The sequence below is a fragment of the Cynoglossus semilaevis genome, chromosome 7, assembly GCF_000523025.1.
Source record: "Cynoglossus semilaevis isolate Cse_v1.0 chromosome 7, Cse_v1.0, whole genome shotgun sequence".
NCBI classification, from domain to species: Eukaryota; Metazoa; Chordata; class Actinopteri; order Pleuronectiformes; family Cynoglossidae; genus Cynoglossus; species Cynoglossus semilaevis.
Window position 1 is genome coordinate 5,491,869 of NC_024313.1, and position 17,988 is coordinate 5,509,856.

General features: G+C 41.9%; 2 protein-coding genes across 6 annotated transcripts in view; one reads left to right on the plus strand and one right to left on the minus strand.

Moving 5' to 3' along the window:
* Positions 1-337: 337 nt before the first annotated feature.
* The window catches only part of LOC103380880 (uncharacterized), a 101,644-nt gene continuing 83,993 nt past the window's right edge, over positions 338-17,988 (minus strand). The window contains exon 6 of the mRNA XM_025057105.1: positions 338-736. Coding sequence (XP_024912873.1) covers positions 492-736 — 245 coding nt within the window. The 3' untranslated portion in view covers positions 338-491. The remainder of the gene's footprint in view (positions 737-17,988) is intronic.
* dusp10 (dual specificity phosphatase 10) overlaps positions 16,141-17,988 on the plus strand; it is a 12,083-nt gene continuing 10,235 nt past the window's right edge. For 2 of the 5 annotated variants that reach the window (XM_025057094.1, XM_025057095.1), the window contains exons 1-2: positions 16,146-16,686; positions 17,794-17,967. In XM_025057094.1, coding sequence (XP_024912862.1) covers positions 17,843-17,967 — 125 coding nt within the window. In that variant the 5' untranslated portion in view covers positions 16,146-16,686; positions 17,794-17,842. Of the gene's footprint in view, positions 16,687-17,793; positions 17,984-17,988 lie in introns of all 5 variants that reach the window. The other 3 variants (XM_025057092.1, XM_025057091.1, XM_025057093.1) reach the window with 3 other exon arrangements.

Genomic DNA, 17,988 nt, shown 5'->3' on the forward strand with positions numbered 1-17,988 from the left:
TGTAAAAATTAACATTTTAAAAAGTCCATTTACATTTTTAAAAGTCATCTACGACGAAGGACAAAACCATTCCCTCTAGACTTTGTTTTTTAATGAATAAACTGGTTCTATTTTCAATATCACACCGACATGCTGTAGTTTATTCAGCTACGGCCCAACGTAGTCGATCTCAAACTGCGGTATGTGTATAACTGGTGTTGCTTTGGCTCCCTCTACTGGTAGACAGGGGAATCCTCTTCACATTAGACTGTTTAACACAATGTAACAACTTCTGGTACTATTGCTTTGAATGTATACATTTAAAGTTAAACTCAGTGTTATGTTTTAGATAAATGTGGCGTGAAGGTTCAGCTCAGGGTTCCAGAAGAAGCCAGATGCCCTTAACTTGAGATCTATCCCGCTGTTAATTGGAGTGATTCTGAACTAAATCAATTAATGCAATATTATATTGAGATTATCAATGAGGTCTTCTGGATTCTAATCCTCTTTACTCACCGTCTGGACACTGGCTCCGTCGGTTTAGGTGGGAAGTTCTCCTGGAGTGGAGCGGACAGGGTGGAGAACAGTCTGACCTGAGAGCAGGCTGCACTCCCACTATTATGAATCATTAAGGGCCACAGAGAACAGAAAATGTCCCTGTAACAACCATCATCTTCAGCCCACGGCCACCTGCCGAAGTGGCGGCTGCAGGAGTCTGGAGCAGGATGTACTGTAGGTTCCTGGAAGAGTCTGGAACCTGAGAACGTCAGAAAAATACACTTCATCAGAGTTCATTAGGACACAAATATATGGACTTTAAAACTTACCAACTTTCAGTTTTAGATTTTTACATTTGATCATATTCATACGGCTGCCACACAAATGCAGCTTTGTTGAGATAAAGGACAATTAGCAAACATAGAAGATAAATATTAGAACAGAAAAAAGCAGGTGAACTAAAGGTTGGCCATTAAGGTTAAAATAAACAACAACAAAATGATAATCTCTAAAAAAAAAAAATAAAAAAAAAAAGGTAAACACATTTTACACCAAAAATAGCCAAGAAACAGTCAGGAAAGTTTTACAGTACAGAGGATATGTTAGACAATTTTGTATTTGCAGGAAAAGCTTGAAGTTTTGGCTTAAAATAATAACGTATAAAGCCCCAAAAATAGCTAAACACAGAGGATATGTTAGACAATTTTGTATAAAGCCCCAAAAATAGCTAAAAGTTAGCTGGAAAACAACTGAATTTGGTGGCTGGTTTGAACAAAATGCACCGTCATATATTATCTGCTACATTAAGAGCTGGCTGATGTTTAACATAACATTTTAATTTACTCAGAGTGTCGAGTAAAAGACTGACTGTCCACATGACAAAGAGCAAGCATCACCAACAACAGCAGCAGCAGCAGCAGCAGCAGAGAATTATAGCTGCTGGAGAGTGTGTGACACATTTAGCAGCTGCTGAGAACATCCACTGTTAGCAACTGAGCAGATCCACCACTTCCAACAGATTGTTTTCTTCTGTGGATGAAGAAGCAGTGATGTGTGTTCATCAGGGGGAGAGAGGGGGGGGCAGGAAGGGGAGGGGTGGGGAGAGAGAGAGAGGGAGAACCCTTGGATACAGCCGACCACGGTGAACTGTAAAATCCATCAGGTAAGAAGAAGAAGTGTCTCTGTAGGATCGACTGAAGACTTTAACAGTTTCCTGAAAACCAGAGAGTAAACTCACTGAGGTCGGCGCGGAGGCGACAGGTAAAATAATTGTTGGTGTAGTTTATCATAAGAACCTGTCACACTGTAAAAAGAGGACATAACCGGTGTCGACGGCAACGCTTTCATTTTTATCCGACGACCTTACTTTAATATGATACGTTTTTTTTTTGTTTTCATCCTCACAAATGTAACCTTTTTTTTTGTTTTAGCTTCGTCGACACTCACTTTTGCCAAACATTGAGGTATTTTAGTTTATTTAATTATTTTTTAATTGACATTTATGGAATTATTATTTGCCCACATTTTAGCATGTAAGGGTGTTTTCATGTTCTTTAGCTGGTTGACGGCTAATGTTTGGCTAGTCCCTTGGCTAATGGCTTATCTAGAGGAACTTTCTGATGTTTTATCTACTTTTTTTAGGCAAACTTTATATTTTTGTAGCTGTCTCTTAGCAAAGTATATATATATACACATACATACACACACATATACACCCAGAGCGCTGTAGCTCTTGACTCAGGGTCTCGCTCGGTCGGCCTGCAGGGCTCAGAGGATTTGTAACCTAAAATCCAGACTTGTGCAGCGACAGTGTAACATCTCAGTGAGTCGGAGACATTTGAAGTTTGGCTCTGGTTTGAAAAGTGAGGGGAAAAGGAGGAAAGTGTAATAATTCAGCCCAGCAAGTTGGATTTAACACCGTGCTGTGTTCACCAGCGCTGTGTGATAGAAGCACAGTGATGATTACACTGCCCCCCCCCCCCAATGTTGCACTCAAAGCATCAAATTGTGATTATAGCGCCTCCTAGGGGAGTGTTCATAAGCAGACAGACAAAAATCTCTTGGCTTCTTCAACCCTGAACGTCATTGTCATCGTCATTGTCTGACGAGCAGATAATAACGGCTGAAATATAAAGTAGGAGCGCGCTCCTTAACAAGGTGATAACAAAAGACTTTCAGCACACTCATTACAGCCGCAGATGCCAAGACAATATTTAGCCTGGAGGGAGGAAAGTTTGGTGGATCATCACAGAGCCAGGAACAAGGAACACACACACTTGCAGACGCACACATCCAACGCACAAAAGTTTCCCAAAATATCCTCCGGTTTGTGCCTGTGAAGTGGGAATGACGACCGCTCCCCCTTTGTTCTGCGAGAGCAGCTGCAAGAATAGCTTTCAATAATGTATTAGGAGAATAAAGAGCTGAAGGTTCTGGGCTCAGCTCTGACTCTCTGCCAGGACCAGGACTTCTACGGAGTCAAACCAGGTCTGAACAAAGAATAAACAGCTTCTTCTTTGACAACTGACATGTTCCTCAAAGTCTGGTCTGGGGGCCAGTCCTCGCACTCTGATGGGTTTTATGTGGCCCTCAGAATTAAAGTAATTTAGGAAATAAGTATCCTTATATATAACTTACTTACTGTAAGTTATTTAATGGCCCTTTTATAGTTATAAGGTAAAATAGCTTTTTAGCTATATTTTAGCTAGCTTTATTTCTGTTATTGTGATTTTATTTTTGCTCAAAGATTAGCTTTTTGCTCACTTTAAGGGTAACGTTCAGTGACCTTTTTAGATCACACAGTTTTTGGCCTTATTTGAGTGTAAACTGAACTACTACATATGTGATGAATCGTAGTAGTTTTGCATGACAACCTGTGTTTGCTAGCTTTTCACTATTTGCTAACGCTGCTAAACTTTCTGTTTAAACTCTTGTAGAACTTTTGTCTCCATATTTATTTGTTAGCTTCACTGTAAGTGTTTTCCTATAAACATTTCTGCTAACTTTTAACATTTTTTGTACATACATTTAACTGTTATCAGAGTTTGAATCCTGAATGATGATGTTTAAGGTGTTTATCTCTTACTCAGCTATTGTTGCTATCTCTTACGCTAACGGTTCAATTTTTCTGGTAAAAAAAAAAACAACTACTTTTCCAGCCCCCACTCCTGTAATCTCATGAACAACGCAGTGGGACAGCCGTAGGACAGTGGACATTTGGACCTCACTCCTCGTCGCACATCGGCATCCGATCTGCAGAGTCACAGGACACTGACTGGAGCGGGACAATCATGCAGAACTGATCCTCCAAACTTTTCGCTTATGCATGCAATTGCACATCCCTCCACCGTCCCCTCTCTCCTCCTCCTCCTCCCCGTCTTTTCGCCCTCAGAGCAGGAGACAATCAGTGCAGAACAGCAGTAATGTAATGACTGCGATGCAAAGCACCTTGACCAACAGAGCGTTCACCTGGGGACACCCAGCCTTTAATTTCTTGCGTGCCTGAGTGTGATAAGTGGCAAATCCACACGCCATGACTTTCCTTCAGGCTCCGTGGAGGCCGGCCAACTGGAGCAGGAGCCAAAAAAAAATACAACCCCCCTCCAAAAAAAAATAAAAACACCCCAAAAACCACAGGGTGTTTTATGTGAAAGAGGAGCCACGACAGAAGTCCATGAGGCTTCAGTTCTGGAGAGGGACTTTGTCGTTGACAGGAGATCAGATGGTTTGGACCAGTGTCTGTAAAACATCAGTCAATGAAACTGCTCCAGGATCAGTTTCTCTGTTTCTACAATAACGGAGCTTCTCTGCTGCCCCTCATGTTGACCTCTGGGATGGCAGGAACCAGAGGAGAAACGACTCCACAAGTGGTCGTTCAGATGTTCTGCCTTCTTCATTCTCTCTCTCTCTCTTTCCCCCCCTCCTCCTTCTTCTTCTCTCCTCTTCTCTTTTCCATCCTCCATTTCTTGTCCCTCCTCCTTCTTCTATGACATCTTTCCTCCTCCATCCATTTCTCCTTTGTGTTCTCCATCATCACACCTTCTTCTCTGTCCAATCTTTTCATTCTCTCCTTCTCCATCTCCTTCCTTCCTCCCTTCTTCTTTGTCTCCTTTTTCTTTCTTTTCTTTTCATACAACAACTCCTTCTCCGTCCTATCGTTCTTCTCCTCTATCATCACCTGTCTCCTCTACTGTCACACACCAACCATCTCCACGTCCTCCATCACTCTGTCCATAAATCTTCATCACTAATCTCTGGGGTCTTCCTCCTCTCCTCCCCCCTCTGTCCTCTCTCTCGCCTCACCCCTGCTCCTCTGACATTCTCTCCAGCTCTGTTCAACCTGGAGATGCTGAGATGAGAGTTTCTGCACACGTACAAAAGAAGGCCGTGATGTGAGCCGCTACAGCTCCGTCCTGCAGGGGTCACTGTTGCATTGCTTGCACCACAGGACATTTTGAAGTTTTTCGAACTGCCAGCTCTTTGTCCCAGTCTTTAAAAGGCTTTTATTTGAAAAGAGCTCAGATAAAGACCGTGAGTGTGAAAGGAGCATGTGGAAGGTCAGATTAGCTTTTACTCCAACATGAGGGCATCTTTTATGTGGATTCTCATGACATCATCTCCTGGTTTATGCCCCCCGTCTGTCTCCCAGGGAGTGTTATGACTATTCAGGGGAGGATAATGACCCACTGTTCTGTAAACATGTCATCTGAGACGCTGGTTTCCCTCCTTCAAGGAGGAATAATGGATATTTATACTCCTGTACACCACAGGTGATGTCACCACGGTGATGTCATTCACACATCATCAGAGCTACACTTTACTTTAGACCAGTCTGTGTCTCACATTTGGTGAAATCCTCTGGAAAAACTACAGCAGGTAGGTCCACTATCTGGTCCGGGGGCCAACATTGGTACCAAAACAGGTTCATTCTGGGCCATGATGTTCTTACTTCTTCAACAAAACTTGACTGATGTCAAATAAGTATTTAAGACTTTTTGAATTAGTTTTGGGACAATTGTTAAATATGTCTTTTTTTTATTCGTTCCAGGCCATCCTGTTGTTTGAAATTTAATTTCCAAAGATGTAACTTGTTCCAAGTCTTTGCAAATGTTTTGCTCACATTGCAAGTAATTAAAAAAAATTATATAAACACCTTTTATTCTGGTGCGACTAAAAGGTAATGTGGCTAATTTCAATTATTTAAAAAAAAAGGTTTTTGTAGTCAAAAGGTAATGTGGCTAATTTCAATTATTTAAAAAAAAAGGTTTTTGTGGTAATTTTGAAAACATTTCTTCTCGAAGTTACTATATTCATTGTTCCTGTCTATACTTTAATTATCTATATTTGTCTCAAATTTGACTTTGAATTATAAAATATATATAAATTATATATATAAATGATTTTTTTGGCTAACCTCCAGCTACTTTTAATTCAATTTTTTTGACTAATTCTTATGTCTAAGCAACAGTTATAATGTTCTAGTATTGTTTCCGGGCTGTCTTTTGGTCTGCCAACTTTTTCTCACCCTATTTAGATCATAATGAATGGGTTGAAAAAAATCAACAACACGTCAACGTAAATCAAACTGTTTTTTTGTGTGTTTTTTTATGCAGTAAACAGCTGTCGTTTAGCATCGCTAATATACGGCAGTTAACTAGAAACTCCCTTCTGATGAACAGTCATTCTGTGAAATGGTGACTCATGTGTCCACTGAGTCACACCGTCCTCACTCAGCTGTCCTTCCAGCCACTGACACAATGGACGAGCAACAATCGCTGAGCTCCACCTGACCTGGAGGAGCACACACGCTCGGTGTGCTGAGGTCACACAGTAAGTAAACAAGCATGTTTATGTGTGTGTGTGTGTGTGTGTGTGAATGGTGATGACACCACACTATGTTGCGTTTAAACGATTGTGGGAGACGGAAAAAGTGCGTTTGTGTCTATCTGCGCCTTTACTCATCTCTGCGTACGTTAGAAGACATAAAACAGTTGGACTGGACATGGACTGCAGGTATGTCCAAGCTCTGGTCCAGGGGCAAATTGCGACCGTTGGACCGGTTTAACTCAAGTCTTTGTTTTTTCTAATTGAACTTCATCGCCCCCTACTGCTGCATTAGGATATTGATATCTTTTTTTAAACTTTTTTTTGGTTAAATTATAGCTATTCTATAGAGCTATATCCTTTTTCTAGTTCTGATATATTTTCTGATATATTTTTCTGTAGTATTTAAACATTTAACTGTTCTGGGTCTGGAGTTTTTTGTGATTTTATCATTTTAGGTTACTTTATTTATTTATTTACTCACTCTATGAGACTTCCTGTTAACTAAAAAGTATCTATTCACCTGATTCATTTTTCACAGATTCTGAATGTGTTACATAAAATAAAGTGTCTCTTTACTTGAGTGATGAATTAAAATCCAAACCAGGGACGCTGTCACAATTTGGAAGGAGATCAATAAAAGGTCCAAATGGTTTGTTGTCACAGTCACTCACTTTTTGACTGTTTTTACTGTATGGTTTAAGCTCTCTTTTATTCGTAAGAACTCATTAAATTCATCTGACTGTGTGACGTGCTTTTCTAACTACGTACATCTTCTCGACAGCGGATCGTTGCTCTGAGACAGAATAAAAAATTCTCCACATCCCCCACAATGACTGTAATGAGGAAACATCTGACCTGCAGGAATAACATATCAGGCTTTAAAAATCAATATTCTTTTTTCAGAATTGTGATTGAGAGTCAAACACTTGCTGTAGGCTGAACACCACGAGGCCTGGTGTGAACCTGACAACGTTGGAGTCAGGCTGATTCACCTAAAACTGCCTGTTTTTTCCTGTTTGTGACGGTGCGTTACGCCGCCGATGTTACGGAATAAATTACGTCAAATTAGGGAATGGTAAAAGCCAGTGGTGCTGCTGAATAAGAGCATCAAGCAGAGGACCACAGGCGTAATGGGGGGGCGGGGAGGGAGGGGGGGATGATGGCAGTGATTGCTGTGTTGATGTCACTCTTTGACTCAGGCCGTTACCACCACCACCACCGCTAGCAGCGCCGCCACGCTGGACATTTGGATGCATGACATCAACAAACTGACACACAGCACTCTCAGCGGCTCTCTGCTCTCATTTGTCTGCCTTTGTCTCCAATTATTTGCATTTTCAACAGCCTCGGAGCGAGCAAAGGCGTCCACTCTGGGCCTGTGACTCACACACGGAGGGGAAACGTGGGAATATAATGTTTATTTCCTTTGACGTCAGATTGAGCGACCACATTATAAACAAACAACAGATATAATGTCTGTTTTTTTACATTATAATTGTGGGTTTTAGTCATTGTTTGTGTTCTGAGTAATCAGGTGGGGAACAAAAGTGCAGCACAACACTCGCCGTTATATAACACAGAGGAAATAAAAGTTTTCTGAATGGGAAAGGGCTGGTTTGGACACAGGTCAGTAGGTTAGGGGTTCAATTCCAGTCAGGATGTTTATTTAAACTGTGAAATAAACCATAGAATCTGATTTTTAAAAAGCATATTTGTGGTGCCGTAACATATCTCCCTTTAATTTAGCAAGTGGTACATATGGTAAAAAAAGCAAATAATGCCCAGTAGGTGGCAGTAAAAGACTCAAACAGACAGAGCTGCTGTTAAATCTCACAGACAAAGAAACAAGGTGGAGGGCTAGCAGTGTTAGCGTAGCTCACACAAAAACATAAATGTTTTCATTGATTACACTGTAAATAAACAATTAAAAAACTTCATAATTAACACTACTTCTTACCTACTCACTTTCTAGTCAGGGACTACTGAGCACATGGTAACCTGAGGTCACAAACTGTATCACAGGAAAGCTAAACATTAGCAAAAAGGCTACACAAAAATGTAAAAACACCGGCCAAAATAGGTTAATGATCCGTACTTATATGACCACATGTCTAGAGCAAGGCTGACACTGTTAAGTCTGGAATTGATCCCACAACCCACTGGTTGTACAGACACGTCTTATTGACGTTGAAAACAAGTCAAATGCAGGCGACCAATAATCGAACCATTAAGGTGAGAAGAACCGGTCACACAGATGCCCATGTTCTATAATCTGTCTGACCGGAGGTGTGTGTATTAACCTGGGTTATGACAGAGGCTCAGACCATAACTGCCTCCGTTACCCTGGACACAGTCTGGTCCAGAAACAACCATCCTCTCAGGCAAAGAGTGAAGAAAAAGTTTGCGTTAACAGTGAAGTGAAGCGCCGTGCTCCGTCTGTCACTAATTTACAGCGTCATCATTATCACAGACGATCCACACAGCGGTCCATTCCCTAATTTGGATGCAGCCGCAGCAGAGGGCAGGAGCTCGGAGCAGCTCCTGGATCAGACATGAACTGAAAGGCCTTGAGCTACAGGCAGCAGGTGACCCCTCCACCCCCCGTCGCCACCGCCCCTGTCCTAGAGACTGTTGCTATTTAGATGTGATTAGCAGCGGCTGCAGATGGAGAGAGTCATTGTTATTTATATCAGAGCAGAAGAGGTTTGGTTTATAACCTTCTGAGATAAGGTCTAATAAACAGAAGCTCTCAGTGGGTGATGGGTATAAATATCAGAGCACATCATCAAATGCCCTCAGTGGTGTTAAAGCATCCATGTGTATGATATGCTTCCACACACTGGAATGGAGTCATAATTAAAGTGGGCCTGTGCTGCGGGCGGAATGACAATATTTGCTATTATTGAACGATCATTATCTGACTTTTCATCCGAGCATGAGGGACACAGAAAGACAAAGTCCACACCAGCAGCAGGAGTCACCGCACGGTCAGGTCACTGAGCAGGAGTCTGGGTCAAAAACTGACCCCAAAGTCTCAGGACGAAAACCTCACGATTCCTCTGCCGTAGATTCTACAGGGACACTGTGCAAACTCTCCATGTCGGTCTATATCTGTCTGTTATAGTACATGTCCATCATAGGCCAGAAGATGTCTACAGAAGAACTACAAGTCCCAGGTCAAACTAACGTTGCCAAAATATACACTATAGATAACTAAATGTGAACCTAGAAGTGGATAAAAGTTAGCCAGGATATGGACAAAATAGCTAAAAGCTAAAAATGATGAACTCCAGGCCCATTAACAGTTTGAGGTTTAGAAAGTTTGGAAACATAAATAGTTATTGCCGCTCTAGATTCAGCCCAATTAAGTGAAATTTGATTTTTTTTTTTTTGGGAATCACTGATCTCAGGTGACGGAACGCTATCACAGAATAAGTTAGCTACAAAGATAAAAAAGATAAAAAATAACTCACTCCAAACATCCTCAAAACATAACATAAAACTATCATATACAATGTATATAAACAGCTGAATAACAGCTAAATGCTACTCACTCCAAACATCATCAAAACATAATATAAAACTATCATATACAATGTGTATAAATTGTTAAAATAGCTCAAATTCAGCATTCGCGAAGCCTACAAAGATGCTCGTAAGGATTGTTTTTTTAAAATAAAAATATTCAGCTAAAAGTCTCCGTAGTAGAAAAAAAAAAGTTATTTTCCTCTTCTTAATCAGTATCCTCTCGTCACGGCGAGTGCACATTGTAAGTGAACGAGTGTACAAACGTTTTTCGTCATCATCTAAACAATATTTGGTTGTTGCCATGGCGACGGCGAGGATGAGTCACCCCTCTTCAGGCGAAGGAACATGCCAACCTGAGTGAATAATAGTGAGCAGAGCAGGCCAAGTCCGAGAAAATAGGGTTGTTATGAGTTCAGTGACGGAGCTGTTATTGTTAGGTGTAAACCAGACTCCCCTGGGTCGTCTGTCACACTGAGGCTCCGCCTCTCAGTCACAGGCCACTGTGAATTTCACCAACTTGAAGAAATTTTGATTTTTACTATTCCAATCAGGCTAACGAGTCATTTCGAAGTCCGGCTACAGTCGTGCTAATACACCCTTTTATTTATTCTGTGGTGGCGTCAGGTGCTGAGTCTCAGTCACAGATACGCGATGTTGCTGTGGTAAAAACCAGAAAGATCTCAACCAGGTCTGAGAAGATCTGGTTTGGTTTGTGCCTCAGCACCAAGGTTGGAGAGCTGATAAATATGCAGTAAACAAGCATAGGTTGACGGGCTGTTGAGTCTTTTGGCAGTTGGACGTGCAGGACATGTTGCTTTTCAAGCTGTTGAGTCTGCAGTCGGCCCATCTGTGCAGTTTCCCGCCCAGAAAGCGTCAGTATGGCAACGTTCTACTGCTCCCTAAAATCCACAGCCGTCAGAAGAAAAATGGACTTAAAGGCCACATGGGATGAAGTTGAGTTGGAAGCGCGAGGGCCCGGATCTTTCTGCATATTAAACACCTAAAACAATTTGAAAAAAAAATTGGGCTCATTTGTAATTCAAACCCAGTCGACCGGCCGTGGGCTGCAGGAGCGCATGGGTGACGAGCGGTTGTTAGCTTCACAGGAGCCGAGGCTCTTCCTGCCCTGCGCTGCTCTGCATGTGACACTGAGTCTGCACCGAGCTGAAAGCAGGAAGTGGTTTCAGGTCAGTGATCTGGGCCAGTGAAGATCAGTCACCGCCATCAGTCACATTTTCCATCCTGAGTAACATCAAAGGAGACAGGGGTTAACCGCCGCTCTCTGTTTCCACGTCGACGCTCTGACATCTCGATACATTTAAATGATCTTCACGCAGATACACGGCACCGCAACGTAGTCACATTTTCCATCAGCTGACATTTATGATAGAACACCGTGGGTTTGATCGGCTTTCAGATTAAACTAAAGTGATCGAAAACATTTACACAAAATTTGAAAAAATGTAACGGCTTAAACAAGAAACCATCATCAAACATCCGCCTGCTCTCAGTTCACTCTGTCTTCATTTAAATCAAATAGTTCAGACATTTTAGTGCAATCAACTCAATATGGGGCTGGTGTATGGTTCGTAGATTGGGTTCAGTGAGTCATTGCTTTTTATAAACATATAAAGATTTCAGTAAATGATCATCATGCATTAAAACAAACATAAAGGTGCAATGGAATGAATAATGGCTTAAAATTAATTAGTTGTCTACAATACTGAGCTATGACCAAAATCTACAGATTATGTTACAAAAATGTCATGTGTCTTTAAAGACATCAGTTTGTGAAAAAAAAGTAAAAGTTATTTCAGACCACTGCAGTATCTCTGTTGAAACCTCTAGGGGGTCACGAATCCCCAATAGAAGACGTCTGTTCTAAATCAAATGATTGCAGCTCAAGAGGCAACACTGAGAATAATGACACAAAGGTCGGACAAATGGTCCAATTACACAAACATTATTTTAGTCTTAATGTGAGTCGGTGTGTCATGATGACGACTGTTTGGAGCCATGGATCGAGCTCAGGCTCTGTGAAGGTTTAGGGCTGCATTTGAGCCGGTGGTGTTTGTTACTGGTTGAAAAAAATGAATGTAAAGAAAGGGACAGAATATGGTCACCAATAAAAAACGAACAAATGAAGTTTGGATCAGAAATCTAGTGCAATTCTACTTTCAACTTTTGGTACATTTTTTAAAGGTAAAAATAGTTAAAAAAAAAAAAAAGCGTTGTCCTCCATCTTTAAATTGGTCAGTCTGTACTTAGTGGTTAAAGGATCGGGTTTGAAATCTGAGGAGCCACGGTTTGATCCCAGCCAGTAAAATGCAGCTCGTTGCTCACATTTTATAAATAGGTTAAAAAGCAAAGGTCATAATTTATTGTGTGTACATGAGTGTGTGCATGTGCACGACGACAAATGAAGTTCCTTCTTCTGTTTCCTCCGTCTGATTATTTGTTCTCGTTACTGCAGTTAAAACGTCACAGTTTGGTACAAAGTATTTTTCACTTGTTTTGACAAATATTTAGAATTGATAGTTGAATAATGACCTCCAGAAAACAGAACCAACGACGACGTCCAACTCCCTCCCTAGACTTCTCTCTGTCCTTTTCTGACACTGAAGGAGAGCAGATGTTCTCTGCAGATTCGTAAAGTCTGACTAAGAACGAGAACGCACCCGTGTCTGTTCGACAAACATTTAGACAGATCAAAACCTGCAGCACAGGCCGAACCGGCTGGATTTACATGTACATCGCCGCTCCGGTCCTGCTGCATCCGGTGTTGGAACTTCCAACAGGTTCTTTTAAAATGTTTGTTCAAACTTTACTGGTCTCATGTTCCCAACCTTGATCCTGGATATAAAAACAACTCAGCCGTTACTGATGTTAATGATGGATTTTTCCGGCCCATGAAGCTCCTCTCTGAGCAGGAATATTTGACCTGAAGGTCACTGTAATACAATTACTAATACATGTACTGAAACACTCTCATTATCCTGCTGCTTTAGGAGTCTTTAAAAAGATCTTTTAAATATTTATAACAGAAAAAGGCTGCACTTCTGGTCCTCGGCTACTGTTGTTTCGCCTGTGATGCTGCTCTGAACGTTGTAGAGTTCAGTAAAGTTCATAAAAACATAAATATATATATATATACCTATATATATATGTATATATATATACTGTACAATTTTATATTCCTAGATCCCAATGGTTCCCAAAGTGAGGGTCGGGCCTCTTAGCGGCCACAACGCGAAAATTGTTTTGTAGGAATTATGAAACAACAGCTGTGAATAAAAAAAAGTTTGTGAATCGCTGCTTGAGCCAATCTGAGCTTTAACATTTTTTTTTTTACCTTTTGAGATAAAAAGCCAATTGTGGTTGAAATATAAACTGAAGAAAATTCTCTTTGAGGTCACGTGGCTGTAGACGTCGAGACAGATCGTTGCAGGACATCTTCTGGTAAATGTTTGATTTTTATCCAGTACTTAACCTTTATTATGAAGTGAAATACGAGGCACTAGCTGGGAATCCAATCTGATCGGCTGCATGTATAAATAACTGCAGCGAGGCTTTAACATAGGAGCAATAATGCCCGCTCTGCATTGTTTCAGGTTGCAGCGAGGACAAACAGAGAGCTCAAATTGTGGCGAAACACCCCACCGCCGCGACATGGCCGCTTGTCATAAGGGGAGCCAACAGTTAGCCAAGTTGGCTCGGTGCTCAGTAGCAGCTCCTGCCAAAAAGACACCTCCTTGTCACATTATTTGTCAAATCACCTCCCCGTTCTGCGAGCAGCGCAGGTCACTTGCGTGCTTCTACAGCCACACCAGCCATAAAGCTGCTTTAATTGGAGAAATGAAGTGATGTTTTTTAAAATAGATGAAGTGACTAAGGGGGGAAATGAGGCAACAGACGTCCAGAGTCTGTCATACGTGTGTGACTCAGGGCCAAATGTCACAGCCAGAAACAGCTGCTTCAGATGTTTCATTTCATTTCAGCGTAACCGCGAGTAACACCGGGCCTCACCTCCGCCTGATGAAGTGCTTTAAATAGAAACAGTAACAAAGGGCCGTCAGCGTCAGGTGTGGTTAATAACTGTGTAAGACAAGACCGGTTAATACTGAAGTTACTGTGAGTCAGATTCACTATAAAACACATATACTGCCACAAAGAGTGGAGTCTGAGGACAGTGATTCACTATAAAACACATATACTGCCACGAAGAGTGGAGTCTGAGGACGGTGTATTTGTATTTGAGTAAAGGACGGTTGAATTGACAGATGAAGGTCAGCAGGTTTGAATTAGTTTGGACCAAAATGATATGGGAAATTACAGGAAATGGCAAAAATTAAAAAACTAAATAAATGAATGAAAAACTCTATAATCAATAATTAATCTATAAACTATAATTATGTTTATGCACTTCATCAAGATGAGGGAATTCTGGGATAAAAAAATGGAAATCCTTCCAAACATGACATGGTCTCAAAGACAGCTGTTCTACTGGTACGTATGTTTCTACTGACAAACTCGGTCATTGTCATACACTGAGTCCAAACGCTGTTTAAACGTCCTCTGGATCTTAAACAAAATCACATTTAGTCTTTACATCTTAGCTAAAACGACTAAAACAGTTAGGAAGAGAATCATTCTATGTTATCACCCACCCACCCAAATGATTTGGAGTAGAAGTCTGACAATGTAGTAAATCCTGGGTTAACATTTTCAACTACTGTACGCAGCTGTACGCTAAAATAGTTACTTTTCTTGTATACTTCTTGCGACGTTAGCCCTAAAGCTCTCATGCTGCCACAGAAGACATCGTGTTCTTTGAGCCATGTATTGAAGACTGTTGTTACTCATCTAAAAAAAAAAGATCTCCATAACAATCAGTCGAAATGATGTCACGTCTCCATGACGTTAGACTGTATTTTCTAATGCCTTGGAATTTACTTTACCATATTCCCATGAGTTTAGAAGCAGTATTTATGGGGGGGGATTTCAACTTCCACATTGTAACCTTGGACTGTAAAGTATGTAAAGTACCTGGAACTGTACAGTACTCAGAGCTGCGACTGAGAGGAGTTTTCTCAGTGCCTGGGTTATGGATGTCTCCGGTACTGCCGTCTGCCCAGGGTTATAATTTACAGTTACAGCGGAGTGTTTGAACGTTACACAGTCAGTCGTGTTCTACAACCATACTTCTACATGTGATTGATTCCAGTGTTTCTCAGTGAATAGAGCTGTTCATCTCATCTAGTTAGCATAAAATATTCAGGCCCGATGCCTCCGCTCCTCTACATACTTCATGTGCTACCACCAGGGACCGCTCCTTAAATTATTCTCCAACATCTGACAACATCCACAAATATATCGCGGGAGACATGGAAATATCTTAGGACAGGAGATGAGGGATCCTGGAGCAGATGGTTTGTAACTCCCTATGGATCCATGGAGAGACTCCATCATGGAGTCGTCCTGGGATTCCACCAGAAGACACTAACAAGACCCATAACTCTGGAGATGTTGTGGAACAACTCCCCTGCCTGGAATATATGTATGTGACAGGAGACGATGCCATTTCATAAATTCAAAAATGTATGTTTTTGAATTTATATCTAATTCCAAAACTGTACACCAGTGTTTCCAAAATATTTTGGTGGAGACATGGCGGGGATTTTGCTTTATCACGTGACATCATCAAAATGTCACAAATCACTATTAATAATTTAAAGAAATTCGTTATAAGTTTTTCCTCCGAAAATAAAAACCCGAGAACGCAATGTCACCAAACGATGTGTGCCCTAAAAGTAGTTTTTGGGGCTAAACTGCTATATATTAAAGTGAAAGTCACTAGATGGCAGCATTGCAGCTCATTTAATTAATCTCGTACCTATACAGGGGTTTGTACAGATCAATAGATCAACATTACCCCGGCCTATAATCGGTATCGCTTGATATCGGAATTGGAAATTAAGTGTTTGGACAATATCGCACATTGGATGTCGGTTATTATGAGACATCTCTACTTATTAATAAACGAGATTAGTCCAGTAACAAGTGGCGCACTTTTGTTGTTATTCCATGGTTTCTTTCTTGCAGTGGCACATCATATGGTCTGGTTATATAAACAGTCTATGATAGGCACATAAACAAGACCCCGTGACCAAAACCCCTGCATGTGGAGTTTCTTCTTTAAGGCTTTAAACACGCAGTCAAACACACTCAGGTGGAGGTTTATCCTTTCTCTGCCAATGTGACACACTGGACCTTTAACTCTGCTACAACAACTCCGTTATAGTGTTATTTAACGAGCAACACGTGAAGGCACCGTGTCTTCTTCCTGGAGTCTCTCGCAGGGAGGCTTGTGATTGGCTGACAGTGACATCATCGTCCCTGCTCTGCGTACGTGGGCCGTTGTAGCGTCAGAGCTCCTCCTCCTCCTCCTCTTCCTCCTCCTCCTCGGTCCCCTCGTCTTTCCTCCTCCTACATCCACAGAGGAGGGAGGCAGGGACTGCTCCTCCCCCAGCTCCTCCCACCCCGGGGCCGGACCTCCAGTGTACGAACCGGATCAGTGTTAATATTGATGAAGCCGCGCATTGGCTCCAGGTGGCGTCAATCCTGGGCTGCTCTCTTGGTACACACACACACACACACATATATATATATACACACAAGCGCGCACACACACACGTACACACACTCGCTTCAATGTTATTTCTAAAGGGGAGAGCAGGGGTAAAAGTAGTTAAAAAAATGCTGCCGATCCTCAACACTGGGATGGACTGAATGGAGGCAGCGGCAACAGCGAGCGGAGACGTCAAATCCACCTGCAGTCAGGCGCCACACTCCCCGGTAAGAACCGAGCCTAAAGGCAAGTTATCTGGTTTAACAGACGGCGGATCTGAGGCTGGTTTGCGATTTATATTATTTTTTGTAAGTTACCGCTTAAATGCACAGTCATTTCAGGCGTCTGTATAATTCATAATTCATCATTTTTCACTGCTGCAACCACTGTTTCTGCATATTAACGTGTCATTGCATTGATGATTTGAAACATGTGAGAGTTTTTATCATTATTATTGACATCGCGCAATTTTCCCTTCATTTCTAACCAATCGTGAGGGGGAAAAAAAAGTTCTAATCTAACCCTATAATAATGCGGCATGTTTTCTTAATCTTCTCCCCCTTTGACATTCTTCTATTCTCAGAATGATTATTTTTAATTTCTGCTGGTGTGAAGTTATTAATTTTTCTCCAGTGTCAGAGCCTCATCTGCTCTGTGCCAGTGCCGAGCGCCATATCACACATTCTCAGCACGTTCTCATGCCGGTTTCTTCAATGAAAATTTGGCCATGAATGATTTCTGCTGAGGCTCAACCTGCAGCCATGGCCCGGACAGACACAGTCTGAGGCACCGAGCCACAACCGTGAGCTTTAAAAAAGGATGAAACTGGGGATCAAACGGCAAACCAGCTTTTATTTTTGCTCTCTTTTCTTGTACCCCGACTTTCCATCTGGGGAGAGACCAAACTGCGGCGTAGTGTTGATGCAGTATTTTATCTTCTCTCTCCCCAGCACACACACACACACACAAATACACACAGACTCTCTCTCTCTCTCTCTCTCTCTCTCCTCCCTCTGCAAGCTTTGGATCACGGAGTCCAGGCTTGGGGTGAAAAATCCAATATCCACACACATGCAGCGAGACGCTGGAGTAGGATTCGCATAGAAAACTTAAAAGAGATCCAGTTACACAGAGCTCTGAGATGAGATGATTCCAGGGTTTATTATTAGTTTGTCACATGTCAATCTTCTCACCAACTTGGGTGTTGCCCTGCAGGTGTTGACACTACTAACAGTCAGTTTAGGCGCTTGATTTCTAACTTGTTGTTGATCAAACAGACGGTGAGCGTTGACTGATCTGGTTTTTGTCCGCTCTTTTCTTGCATGTCTTCGCAGCAGAGCAGCTTGTTGAGTTCTCCGTAGACGTCCAGCCCTCGGCCTCCCCATGCCTCCCGCTCCTCTCGACGACAGAATTGTGGTGGCGCTGCCAAGGCCGATCCGACCTCAGGAACTTCATCTGCGCCTGGACACCAGCTACCTGGACTCCTTCTCCAGCAGCAGCAGCAGCAGGAGCAGCAGCAGCAGCAGCAG